Here is a 13,071-nt window from a genome sequence, read left to right on the forward strand (position 1 = left end):
AAGAAATTACGTGATATGCCCAGGGCCATACAACTAGTAAGTGTTTAAGATTGGATTTGAACTGAGGTCTTCCTAGCCTCAGCGCAAGCACTCTATCCACTGTGCAATCTAAGTGCTTTTAAAATGTAACTTACTATTATGTGTATTAGTTAACATTGCAAGCTATATATTATTTACAGTTGCATATATAACTGAAATGTTGGATTTTTTTTCTTTTAGAAACATAAATCTTTAAGATGCTCCCATTAACTGGAAAAACTATCACATTTGATAGCTTTCCTGATCCTTCGGATACATGGGAAATCACTGAGACAATCGGCAAAGGAACTTATGGGAAAGTTTTTAAAGTGTTGAATAAGAAAAATGGCCAAAAAGCAGCAGTTAAAATCCTGGACCCAATCCATGTGAGTCTCATCTTTTTATAATTAAATTTCTTTGTTGTTACTCTGAATCCCCAATGCATTCTCTGGTTGTCTTATTTTGATTTGCCAATCATAGTCACAGCCTGGAACTAATGACATTTTTAAAAAAGGGTAAAGATGGAAAAGGCCCTCAAAAGAATTGCTTTGTTTATATTGCATTGCACTAAAGGGTACATCAGTAGGACCAAAAAGCCCTAGTCACAGGTTCTATAAAATCACACAGAAAACCAGATTCACAAGTCAAGAAGGGCCCATTGAGAGTTTTGGATCAGCTTTCATGGCACTGGATTTCAGTAAATGCATTCCTGGACCATGTGAGAGAGTTTAAAATCTTCCTTATAATAAATAGCATTCAGGGAAGGTAAGTCCCCATTTTCAGGTCAGTGTAGATGAGTTAATTTTTTGAGAAAATGAAAAAAAATAGTATTTTCAAAATAAGCTCTAAATAATTTGAACAGACTAGATTCATAGCAAAGACCTATAATCTTTATGGCTTTTGTTCACAAGTAAATAGGTATATATGAATTTATTCATATACATTTATACATGCATGTATCCACTTCATTGTGTGTGTATGTAAATATGCACTTATGCTTATACATATATATGTGTAGTATATGTAGTATATATCTATGAATAAAAAGAGATTGACTTTGTGAGCATACATGATTTCAGTCATATAGGTGAAAAAACTCCTGATGTAAGTATTTGTAACTCAAGAGTCTTAAAAAGTTGTATTGCCATTGAAAGTTTTTTAAAAAATTATTTATAGTTGGATAGCTAATATATATATATATATATATATATATATAATATATGTATTCATGTGTATTTATGTATGAATATTTAGGATTTAAACCTAGACTCTAAGAACAGACTTTTATCCATTCTGCCTTATAAACCCTGAAATATTTCTATTAGTGCCCCTCATTGAATGAAATCCATCCTTGACCATGGGTTCCTTATTCCTTTATCTTGAGCCTTTAATCTTACTCTCATTTATCTTCTCCTTAATCAGCTGTTAACTTCCCAAGTCTCCATTCTCCTTTTGCAATTGTCTTCATTTAATAACTATAATGAAAAATCCACCTAAAGTCTTAAAATTTTCAGTTTCTTATTCTAGAGTTCATAATCTCTCATAATATTTTGTACCTTCTTTATCAAGGGTACCTCTTGTTCCTTATCATCATTCAAGTATAAGATGCTATCCAACCCTAGTAAAAAAGTTTCCCCAAAATTGAATAGCTTAGTCTTCTCTTTCTTATAGGTTACATATTTCCATCTTCCAACAGAGACTAGGAAGTCTCTGTTTTTTTTTCAGTTTTTGTTTGTTTGTTTTTCCTCAAAGCAATGGAAAAGGAAAATTCTTTCAAAGAAGTGTTGATTCTGAAAACTTGCAGAATAGGTAAATGATCCCTATAATTCTTTCCCTCTTGCCTATATTAATGAAACCAACATGAATTTGGTATACATTTATCCTCCCATTGCTCTACTGTGTAAACTTATTGCCAATTCAATTGTGACAAAGAGAAATTGGAACAAAGCCACCATTCTCCCTTTAGTTAGCTCATCTTCTTTACCCATGCCATAGGATGAGGGATGGAATAGCCAATGAAATGAGTGCATGTCTATCTGAATGTGTTCTCAAAACTTGTACCTATTATGCCTTTGTCTCTTCTTGGTGAAAAGTTTTGAGGATAAAAGTTGGAGCAGAAAAGCAAAAAAACAAAGACATTAAGTTTCATTGCATTTCAAACAAATGTATTAATTTCATGAATGTGCTATTAAATTTGATCCATTGCTGCCTTTATTCTCTTCCTGGTACTTATGTGTTTAAGACTAATTCCCTACATTCATCATGTCACTTTTCAAATAAAAAAAGATTTATAACCCAAAGATTAGAATCATAAGGAAATGATTTTAAATGCCTACAAGTATCTCATAAAAATGATGGTTTTTGATTTTTTTAAAAAGACTTTAACTTGCTGTGACTGTTCTTGAATCTATATTTTCTTACAAAGTAGCAGGGGAAAAGTTGGCATTGTAGAGAGGGGAGTTAGCCCAAGCATCAAAAAACTCCTCATTTTTGTTCTGATTCTGATATTAGCCAGTTGTAACCCCATAAACTTTTGTAACCTTCAATTTATTTTTATAAAATGGTGAATATTGATATGGAAGATTTCTGAGTTTCTTTCCAGCTGGACAATTCTATGAGCAATGATAAACAGATTTTTCTGTGTTATGAAATTTTTCTAATATGCTTTTCACAATGAGAAGCAGCTATATATAAAGCTGAATTGTTCCTTAAATTTTAAAAGATCAGTCTTATGAATTTGTACTCTCTGCATGTCTCAGTATGTCAAAGTTCCTGCAAGTTCATGTATTTCTCTGGTTTGAGGCATACATCAATGATATTATATATAATTTGTATTGTATAATTATATTTTATCTAATACATATGTAACGATATACAATATTGACATATATTATATGATGCATGTTATCATATAATATAGTGCATGTATATATTTATACAGATATATGTACACATATATGTATGTTTATTTAATTTCCCACAAAGTCATAACCTCTCATCATTACCCATCAAGTTAACCACATCAGTAGATGTCCTGAAATTCCCATAAGCATCTTGTTAAATATCTTTTCTTATATACAATATCATTCTCTGCCTCCTTTTTATACTAATCTATTATTGTTAATTAAACCTCTTTAAGCCTCAATCTCCTTTGCAAAAAAAAAAATGTAGGAGAGGCACAGTAAGGGAAATTTGGACTAGAGGATCTCTAGGGTTTTTAGATCTTAACTTTCCATAAATTCTAAAATGTTTTCACTTTTTTTGAAAAAAGTAATTTTAATTAATTTCAGTCACTAAGAGAACTAGAATATATCTGACATACTCCCATTGTTCTATCATTATGAATTACATGAGCAATATTCTTCTTTATTTTTCTTTTTCTCCTGTGAATAATGGACCTGTCATTCTGGTTTGTCGATTGCCTTCTTTTATTCTTGACTGCTTAGACTAATAACTTGCTTCCCTCTTAGTGAAAACAGACTTTTGGAGATACATGTCATTTTAAACAAATCAATCATTTATTAGAAAAGTAACTTTATGACATGTTCAACTCCTCTGATTCTCTTTAATGCTAGTACCTTCTCACTGAGATGATCTCTGATTTTATCCTGCATGTATCTTGTGTGTGTATATACATGCATACATATGTATGTGTATATGTGTGTGTGTGTATAGTTTACATGATTCTGAGTTTCTTGACGACAGACTCTTGTCTATTGCCTTTTTTGATATTCCCAACACTTAGCACAGCACTTAAAACATTATTTTTTTCTTAACTTGGCAACATATCTCTTAATCTATAGAGATTAAACAAAGAAAAGTTTCTAAAAGACACATAAGAATCTAATGTTTTGTTATTTAAATCATGCCTCTTCAGTTAATGAACTTTCTCATTAATTTCCCAACCTTGGCTGTGCCTTTGTAACATCTCATTTTCCCAATACTTTCAAGTCTGGTGAAATAACAGCAGGATTTGAAATAGTATTCTTGAACTGAATGAAAGCACTAATATCTTCCTTTAAATATGAGAAATAATCATTCATAGTGTTTATAATAAACAAGTCATTAATCTCCACTATAGAATCACCAAGACTTAGTGGATAGAAGGCAGGCATAAAGCCTATATGTTATAAAGGCAAGTTGTATGATCCAGGACAAGTGACTTAACCTTTCAAGAGAATATTGATGAATTATAAATCTGCTTTTGTGAATATTGTTTATACATGAGGAGTTCTTCACACTGATGAATTCATCAGTCTGGATCCTCCTCCTAGAAGGGAAAAAAAAAAAAAACTATTTCAGGATTATTTTGCTGTGACAAACCTTAATCACTTAAATTCCCATTTCTTTGTTTTTACAACATTCTTCTGACTATTTCCATCTAGGATATTGATGAAGAGATAGAAGCAGAATACCACATCTTGAAAGCCCTTTCTGATCATCCTAATGTAGTCAAGTTCTATGGAATGTACTTCAAAAAGGGTAAAAAGAATGGTGACCAGCTCTGGTTAGTTCTTGAGGTAAGTTTTGAATCTTTATTAAATTGGAGAAGATTTGGGAAGGAATCACTGGGAGTGCTTACCTTTGATTATTTACTAAGGCTCTTACATAGTGTAAAACAATCCATCCACCAATCCATATCTTTATGCTCAGAGCCTACCTGGAATAAAAATTCCATTCTGGATTCCTCATATTGAGAGCCATCAGGAATAAGGAGGCAATTCACATGAATTGCATATGTATGATTAAAGAATGAGAGTTAAAGAACCTACAAAGAAAGGAAGAGGAAATTGGAATGATTCATCCTGGAGAAGAGTAGATTATAGATGAGCTTCATTTTGGCCTTTGTGTATGAAGAATTAGTAGACAAAAGAAGATGAGAAACTATTTTCTTCTTTTATTTATTCTCTCCTTGGTGGATATAATGGTTTAGTCATTCAGATGAGATATTCCATTTTGGTGTAAAAAATTGTTAAATATTGGGAAATTTATCAAGAGAGGCTCTGAAAAAAATTAAATATTCTAAAATAAATTACTCTCTATTCAGAGAGACCTTTCTAAAGATAAGGGAATAGATTAGAAGGTGACTTGTTACCACACCCACTAGTCTTAGAAAAAACATATTTCTCAGATTTTTCTTTAACGATTGATTAAACTACATGCACAAATGGTGAAGTTATTGGTTCAGAGATTAACACTGAATAATATTCTATTGCATTCATATGCATAACTTATTCACCCACTCCTGATGGGTGAACTGATGAATAGTTCCAGTTCTTTGGCACTTCAAAAAGGATTGCTACAAACATTTTTTGCACATATGGGTCCTTTTCCTTTTTTTATGATCTCTTTGGTTAGATCACTTCACAACTCCACCAACAATGTATTAGTATCCCATTGCCTCCAAAATTCATCATTATCTTTTCCTGTCATTTTAGCCAATCTGGGAGGTGTGCAGTGGTACCTGAGTTGCCTTAATTTGCATTTCTCCGATCAGTAGTGATTTAGAGCTTTTTTTATATGACCAGAAATGATGTAAATTAGATGGGTGTAAATTTTTCCCCAGTTTACTGCTTCCCTTCTAATTTTATCTGCATTGCGTTTTTTTGTACAAAAAAATTTTAACTTAATTTGATCAAAATTATTCATTTTCCATTCCAAAAGGTGCTCTAATTCTTCTTTGACCACAAATTCCTTTCTTCTCCATTGATCTGAGAGGTAAACTAGCCTTTGTTCTTCTAATTTGCTTATAGTATCACTCCTCATATCTAAATGATGAACCCATTTCAACCTTATCTCAGCATAGGGTTTTAAGTACTGGTCAATGTTAGGATTCTTACAGAGTACTAACACAGTGGAATTGATAGAGACAATAATTATCTAATTTAGCATGTTCAGTATGATTGATCTGATTCTACAAGGAGATGTTGTGGGCCACAACTTGAAACAAGGTACTAAGAGGAATTGAGGAAACAATGGTTAAATCTAGTTTAGCATTGATTTAATCCTACAACAAATAATGGTTTCCTAGTGATATAATGATTGGTGTGTACTCAGTTTACAGCATATAAACAAGAAGCCCTCAGGGCCAGACACAGAAGCCCACTAGAAGCTCTCTGAGCCTCAGCCAGGATTCAGTTGAGGAGATTCACAAGCCAGAGAAGGCAGCTTTAAGTTCTCGGAATCAAGAAGAGAGATAGGCCTCTAAAAAAGCTAACCGGGCCCAAGGAAGGAGACAAAACTTGGAAAGAGATAATAAAGGATTTGAACTTTAATACTGGTTGCATTTGAGGTGATTATTACTCTGAACTGAAACTAAGGCTGCCTCCAGAAGTCACCTAAGAAACCTGCTCCCAGAGAACATTATATTTTAGAGAAGAACATTAAAGGTCAATGCCTAGTTTCTGTCATACTAATTCCCAATTTTCCCAGCAGTTTTTGTTAAATAGTGAGTTCTTATCTTGGAGGCTGGAGTCTTTGGGTTTATCAAACACTAGATTACTATAGTCACTGACTATTGTGTCTTGTAAACCTAAACTTTTCCACTGATCAACTGTTCTATTTCTTAATGAGTATCAAATGGTTTTGATAACCACTGCTGTATAATATAGGTTTAGGTCTGATACAGCTAGGCCATCTTCATTTGAATTTTTTTTCATTAATTCCCTTGAAATTCTTGACCTTTTGTCTTCCAGATGAACTTTGTTGTTATTTTTTCTAGCTCTGTAAATTAATTTCTTCCCAGTCTGATCGGTATGGTACTGAATAAGTAGACTAATTTGGGTAGAATTGTCATTTTTATTATATTAGCTTAGCCTACCCATGAGCATTTGATATTCTTCCAATTGTTTAGATCTGACTTTATTTGTGTAGAAAGTGTTTTGCAGTTGTGTTCATGTAGTTCCTGACTTTGTCTTGGCAGGCTGACTCCCAAATAGTTTATATTTTCTACAATTTTAAATGGAAATTTTCTTTGTATTTCTTGTTGCTGGACTTTGTTGGTAATATATCAAAATGCTGATGATTTATGTGGATTTATTTTGCATCCTGCAACTTTGCTAAAGTTATGAATTACTTCTAGTAGTTTTTGTTTATTCTCTAAGATTCTCTAAATATACCATCATATCATCTGCAAAGTGTTGGAATCCTTACTAACTGCTAAGTAATTAGAGTTGATCTAATCTTACAAGAAGTTGTTTTGGCCAGAACCTGAAACAAGGTACTAAGTAGAACTAATCAAGACAAGGCTTGTGTTCCCACCTTTACTCATTGGACTCCACAAGTATGCTAGCTTCACAAAGTACACTTTCTAACTTCAAGAGAGTTCACACCTCCCTTAAAGTCATTGGGCCAGAGAGCACTATGGGAGAAAACCCATAATCCCATTCTCTCAGAAGAGGCAGATAAAAAGCCAGCGATGAAGGATCTATGGCAGAGTACACTTTTTTCCTCTTGGCTGGCTGATCGCGCTAGACTCGAGAGAAACGACTCTGCTGCAGAGAACACTTTTGGGATTTCAGTGGAGCTACGCCAGAAGCCCTCTCTCCGCGGCAAGTTGGTGCTGGGCTCCCCAGAAGGAGATAAGAGAGATCTTCCATCTCTGTTGGAGGCAGAAGAAAGCAGAGGCAGAAGCTGAAGGGCAGAACCTTTGGATTTGGAGACATCCGAAGGGCTCTAAGCCTCTAAACCGGCTGTGCCTTGAGAAGAACAAACTCCAACATTTGAACTCTAACATTTGGCGCCCAACGTGGGGCACGAACCCACGACCCTGAGATTAAGAGTCTCATGCCGGCTTACAAAAGAAGCTCAAGAGACCTTGAGAGAAGTTGAACTGGCTTTATCCAATGTAGTTGAGAGAGTAACTCAAAAACCCTTGGAAATATCAGTTTTTGCTACAAAAGAAGCACCCACAGCAGTCCTTCATCAAGGAGACAGTGTGATAGAGTGGGTGAACCTCCCAGCACAACCAGAACAAAGCCTTACGCCTTACCCAGTGCTTGTGGCTAGAATTCTATTAAAGGCCATTAAGCGAGTAGTACAATTATCTGGGACAAGACCTGACAAGATATATACCTTCTATACAAATGCACAAATTAATGTATGCTGTGAAACCATCCCAGAGTGGCAGATTTTATTGGCCATGGCTCCAAATTTTGCACATGGATCTCCATTAAAGATAACCAGACTACTGCATAATTGGCAATGGATTTTTGAAGAGAAGGTTTCTAAGGTTCCTCTTGAAGGACCAACCATCTTTACAGATGCAGCCAAACAAAATATTTGTGCTGTATACTCTCATGATCTAACTGTAAAAAGAGTAGTCAGAACTCCTTTTCAGTCCACTCAGCAGAACGAATTATATGCGATCATGCTAGCTCTCACTTATTACCCAGGCGACATAAATATAATATCTGATTCAGCCTATTCAGTAGGTGTGGTACAAAGAATTGCCACAGCCCAAATAAAATTTGCAGCTTCTAATATATATCAGCTCTTTAAGGAACTTCAAGAGCAAGTGAGAAAGCATCCAGGAAAGATTTATATCCTGCATGTCCATTCACATAGTGGACTTCCAGGTCCTATTTTTGATGGAAATTCAAAGGCAGATAGCCTTTTAACTATGTTGGCCAGTACGCCTTTATTTCAGGAGGCCCAGGAATCCCATTCTAAATACCATCAGGCTGCTCGAGCTTTGCGTTTACAGTTTGGGATTACAAAAGAAGAAGCTAGGAGCATAGTGAAAAGCTGTACAGCTTGCCTTCCCTTCCACGCTCCTACACTGCCTCCAGGGAAGAACCCTCGTGGTTTGAGACCCAATGAAATCTGGCAAATGGATGTGACTCATTATAAATCTTTTGGTCGTCTGTCTTTTATCCACGTTGTGGTAGACACCTTTTCAGGATTCACTTTTGCCATACCAGCAGCAAAAGAGACAGCCCGAGTGGTCACTGAATTCCTCATTCAAGCATTCGCAATTATGGGTGTGCCACAAGAAATAAAAACAGATAATGGACCGGCATATACCTCCAAACATTTTGAACACTTTTGTGCACAGTATAAGATTCTACACACTACTGGCATACCCTTCAATCCTCAAGGTCAAGCAATAGTAGAAAGAAGAAACAGAGACATTAAGACACTTCTCCAAAAACAAAAGAAAGGGGGAGCCACGGGTAACCCTAGAGAACTTCTAAATTTAGTTCTCTATACCATTAATTTTTTAATCTTTGATAAAGATGCACTGGCTCCAGCAGACAGGTTTTATAACCCACCAGAAGAGCAGTGTCCAGTGCGAGCAGCTCCACTATCCTTAGATAATCGCCAGGTGATGTGGAGAGACCCAGAAAGTGGTGAATGGAAGGGACCAGATAGGCTAACTGCTTGGGGGAGAGGATTTGCTTGCATCTCTACAGGTGGAGAAGGAATCAGATGGGTGCCTACGAGCCGCATTCGCCTTGTCCATCGCAGAAAGATGGAGCAGACCCTTGAAACAAAGGAGAAGACCCAAGAAATATCGGGTGGTTCTGTTGCTGATTGTGCTCATAAGAATTATTAGATTCCTGGCACATGAACTAATGGACAATGGAATCCTATTGGACTGTTTCTAGGACTTATGGACATGTGTAAATTTTCAGATTGATTCTTGTTATTTGTTACATTACTACTAGCCTGTGTTATATTGCTATGTGCTCATGTAAATTATGTATAATGCCTCCCATATTGATGGATTTATGTATACCATGTATATCTGTTACAAAGTTCTGGCCCATATTGATGGATTTATGTGTACCCCCTCAGAAACCCCCTATATTTTAAAACAAAAGAAAGGGGGAGATGTTGGAATCCTTACTAACTGCTAAGTAATTAGAGTTGATCTAATCTTACAAGAAGTTGTTTTGGCCAGAACCTGAAACAAGGTACTAAGTAGAACTAATCAAGACAAGGCTTGTGTTCCCACCTTTACTCATTGGACTCCACAAGTATGCTAGCTTCACAAAGTACACTTTCTAACTTCAAGAGAGTTCACACCTCCCTTAAAGTCATTGGGCCAGAGAGCACTATGGGAGAAAACCCATAATCCCATTCTCTCAGAAGAGGCAGATAAAAAGCCAGCGATGAAGGATCTATGGCAGAGTACACTTTTTTCCTCTTGGCTGGCTGATCGCGCTAGACTCGAGAGAAACGACTCTGCTGCAGAGAACACTTTTGGGATTTCAGTGGAGCTACGCCAGAAGCCCTCTCTCCGCGGCAAGTTGGTGCTGGGCTCCCCAGAAGGAGATAAGAGAGATCTTCCATCTCTGTTGGAGGCAGAAGAAAGCAGAGGCAGAAGCTGAAGGGCAGAACCTTTGGATTTGGAGACATCCGAAGGGCTCTAAGCCTCTAAACCGGCTGTGCCTTGAGAAGAACAAACTCCAACATTTGAACTCTAACAGCAAAGAGTGATAATTTGGTTTCTTCATCACTTACTCTAATTCCTTTCATGTCTTTTTTTTCTCTTATTACTCCAGTCCACACTTTGAAAACTACTGGCTCAGATCACATCTTAACTCAGCTTTCCAATGATCCAAAAGAATCATCTCCATGTTTGGGCTGCCATATTTGATTACAATATGCCACGGTTCAAGTCCTTGAATTGTTCTTTCAAAATACAGTGATGACTTTGAATGAATTTTCAAATGAATGTCCCACTTTTCTGAAAAAAACAAAAGCAATGATTCCTTACTATCTAGATAAAAAATTCTGCCAACTTCAAACCTAGAATATATAATGTATTTAAGAAAATAATTACACTAGGTAAAAATGCTATTCAACAAGCATTATAGCAATACCTTTTCTCTACTATTATGTTTCTATCCTAATTTTAATAGTATTTCTCAGAATTTAGACTTTCAGTTTCTATTTTAGATTGGCTTCTTCATTTATTGCAACATTTGTTTGAGAAATAATTTTAAAAATAAGTAATATAGATTGAGACATCTAAACTCAAGTAAGGCAAAAGAGTCCCCTCTCTCCTACAAATAACACTTCATCTTCAACTTCTGCTAGCCTTCTCCCATGCCTAGAATCCATTCTCTTCTTACTGCCACCTCATAAGTTTCCCTCTCCTTTCAAGGCACAACTCAGGCACCATCTTCAGCATAAAGCCTTTAGAGGAAGTTAGGTGGCATGGCAAAGTGCTAACCTGGAGTCTCAGACATTTCTTAGCTTTGTGATTCTGGTTAGGCTACTTGATTTCTGTCTACTTCAATTTCTCCAACCAGAAAATAGAAATAATAGCACCTATATCCCATAGTTTTTATGAGCATCAAATGCAATTGGGCTTGTAAGGTGCTTAGTATAGTGCCTAGATGCTTAACAAATGCTTGTATTTTTCCCTTTCTCTCTTTCCTAATTCCTCCCTATTTCAAGTACCTTTCCTGCCAAACTATATTCTAATTAATCACCTTGTATAGATTTGTATTTATTTGCTTTATATTTTTATGTGTATTTATTTCCCCATTATCGTGTAAGCTCATTTCAGGTAGAGATTATTTCATTATTTGTATTTGCATTCCACTGATTAGCACAATACCTAGTATTTAGTAGGCGTTTAATAAATACTCATTGATTGATTCTGAACTTAATGAGACATAGCTGCTGTCTCTGTGTAGTTATACTTTATTGTTAATGTGATTAAGAAGAGGGACTTTAAATGAGTAAGAGCTGGGTTCTAATCTTGTCTTAGAAAGTTATTAGCTATGTGCCCATAGGCAAATTAGTTAACTTCTCTGATGCTTAGTTTTCTTGTCTTTAAAAAGAGAGTTAAACTTGATGACTTTTAAGGATCCTTCTACCTCAAAAATCAATGATCCTATGCAATGTTTGCTTATACTCTTTCAAAAATTCTCCATAGGGGATTAGTCTGGTGTTCTGGAAATTTTCTTCTAGATTTCTTCCCAATGGCAAATATGAGCTGTCCATCACTTGGCCCTCCTTCTTGCTATATTACCGATCCATTTTTTCTCTTCCTGGTTCATACAGCACTCTGATGATATCCCTATGCTATTTCTGCATAGTTCTTTGTTGATATTTTCTGTAACTTCCTTTTATCTTATAGTTTCATTTATAATATGGACATTATGATTAATAGGATTCTGTTCCTACAGTAATATGTCTACCATTCATCATTGGACAAAGATGGCATACAGCATACCAATAACTAAGTTAATGTTTATAGTCTGTCTAAAAACTGTGATTCTTAGCATACTCTGTCCCCTATTTCTCCATTCTGTCACCATCATTGCAAAAGTGAAAGGTATCAGGCACTATCTTGTATTTTTCTTTGTTTCATGAGGTTTCCAAGACCAAAGAATTCACTACCAATGATCAATCAGTTAAATAGAGTACTGATAATGAGCCTTAGCCAATGTAGCCTTCCGGGATGGCACTTCAAGCTTTTCCATCATGATCGAATGTGTCAGAACTTATGTTTCACTGGCATTGCCTTCAAGAACCCAGAGTCTCTTCTTTGCCAAAATAAGGTGTCAAGAGTAGAACATTGTGAAGAAAAAGGTTTAGAGGTTAAGGGAATAGGAGAGAGAAGGGCCAGGCTCAAGATTTCATCTGTGTGGGAATTCCCAGTGTGGAAAATTCCTCCACTGATATCAATACAGATCATCTAACTCTTTTCTTAACTTAAGAAAATAGCCTGTACAATGGATGATTAAGTGACCTGCCAGGGTCACACAGCTTGTGAGTCACATGAAAAACTTGATCTTAGGTCTTCTTTACCTAAAAATAACTGTATCTGCTACTTGAAGTTTCTGCGTAACACAGTATGTTAAACATTTCATCTACATAGGCATTCAAATATATACAAACAGATATATATGTATAATATATGTATATATTATATATATTTCCATATATATTATAGAAGAAAATAAGCTTTCAAATTGTATGCAAGAGCCTGTATTTATCTATGGAAATTAGGCAAATTGCTCAGATGCATAAGTAATTAGATGCTTAATTACCTGCTTTGAACACACAAATAGTAGAAGGTGCTGCTACTGA

General features: G+C 35.5%; 1 protein-coding gene across 1 annotated transcript in view; it reads left to right on the top strand.

Moving 5' to 3' along the window:
* The first annotated feature begins 236 nt into the window (after positions 1-236).
* The window catches only part of MYO3A (myosin IIIA), a 216,293-nt gene continuing 203,458 nt past the window's right edge, over positions 237-13,071 (top strand). The window contains exons 1-2 of the mRNA XM_052001420.1: positions 237-404; positions 4,404-4,538. Of these exons, the coding sequence (XP_051857380.1) occupies positions 237-404; positions 4,404-4,538 (303 nt within the window). The remainder of the gene's footprint in view (positions 405-4,403; positions 4,539-13,071) is intronic.

The sequence above is a fragment of the Antechinus flavipes genome, chromosome 5 (assembly GCF_016432865.1).
Source record: "Antechinus flavipes isolate AdamAnt ecotype Samford, QLD, Australia chromosome 5, AdamAnt_v2, whole genome shotgun sequence".
In the NCBI taxonomy this organism is placed as follows: Eukaryota; Metazoa; Chordata; class Mammalia; order Dasyuromorphia; family Dasyuridae; genus Antechinus; species Antechinus flavipes.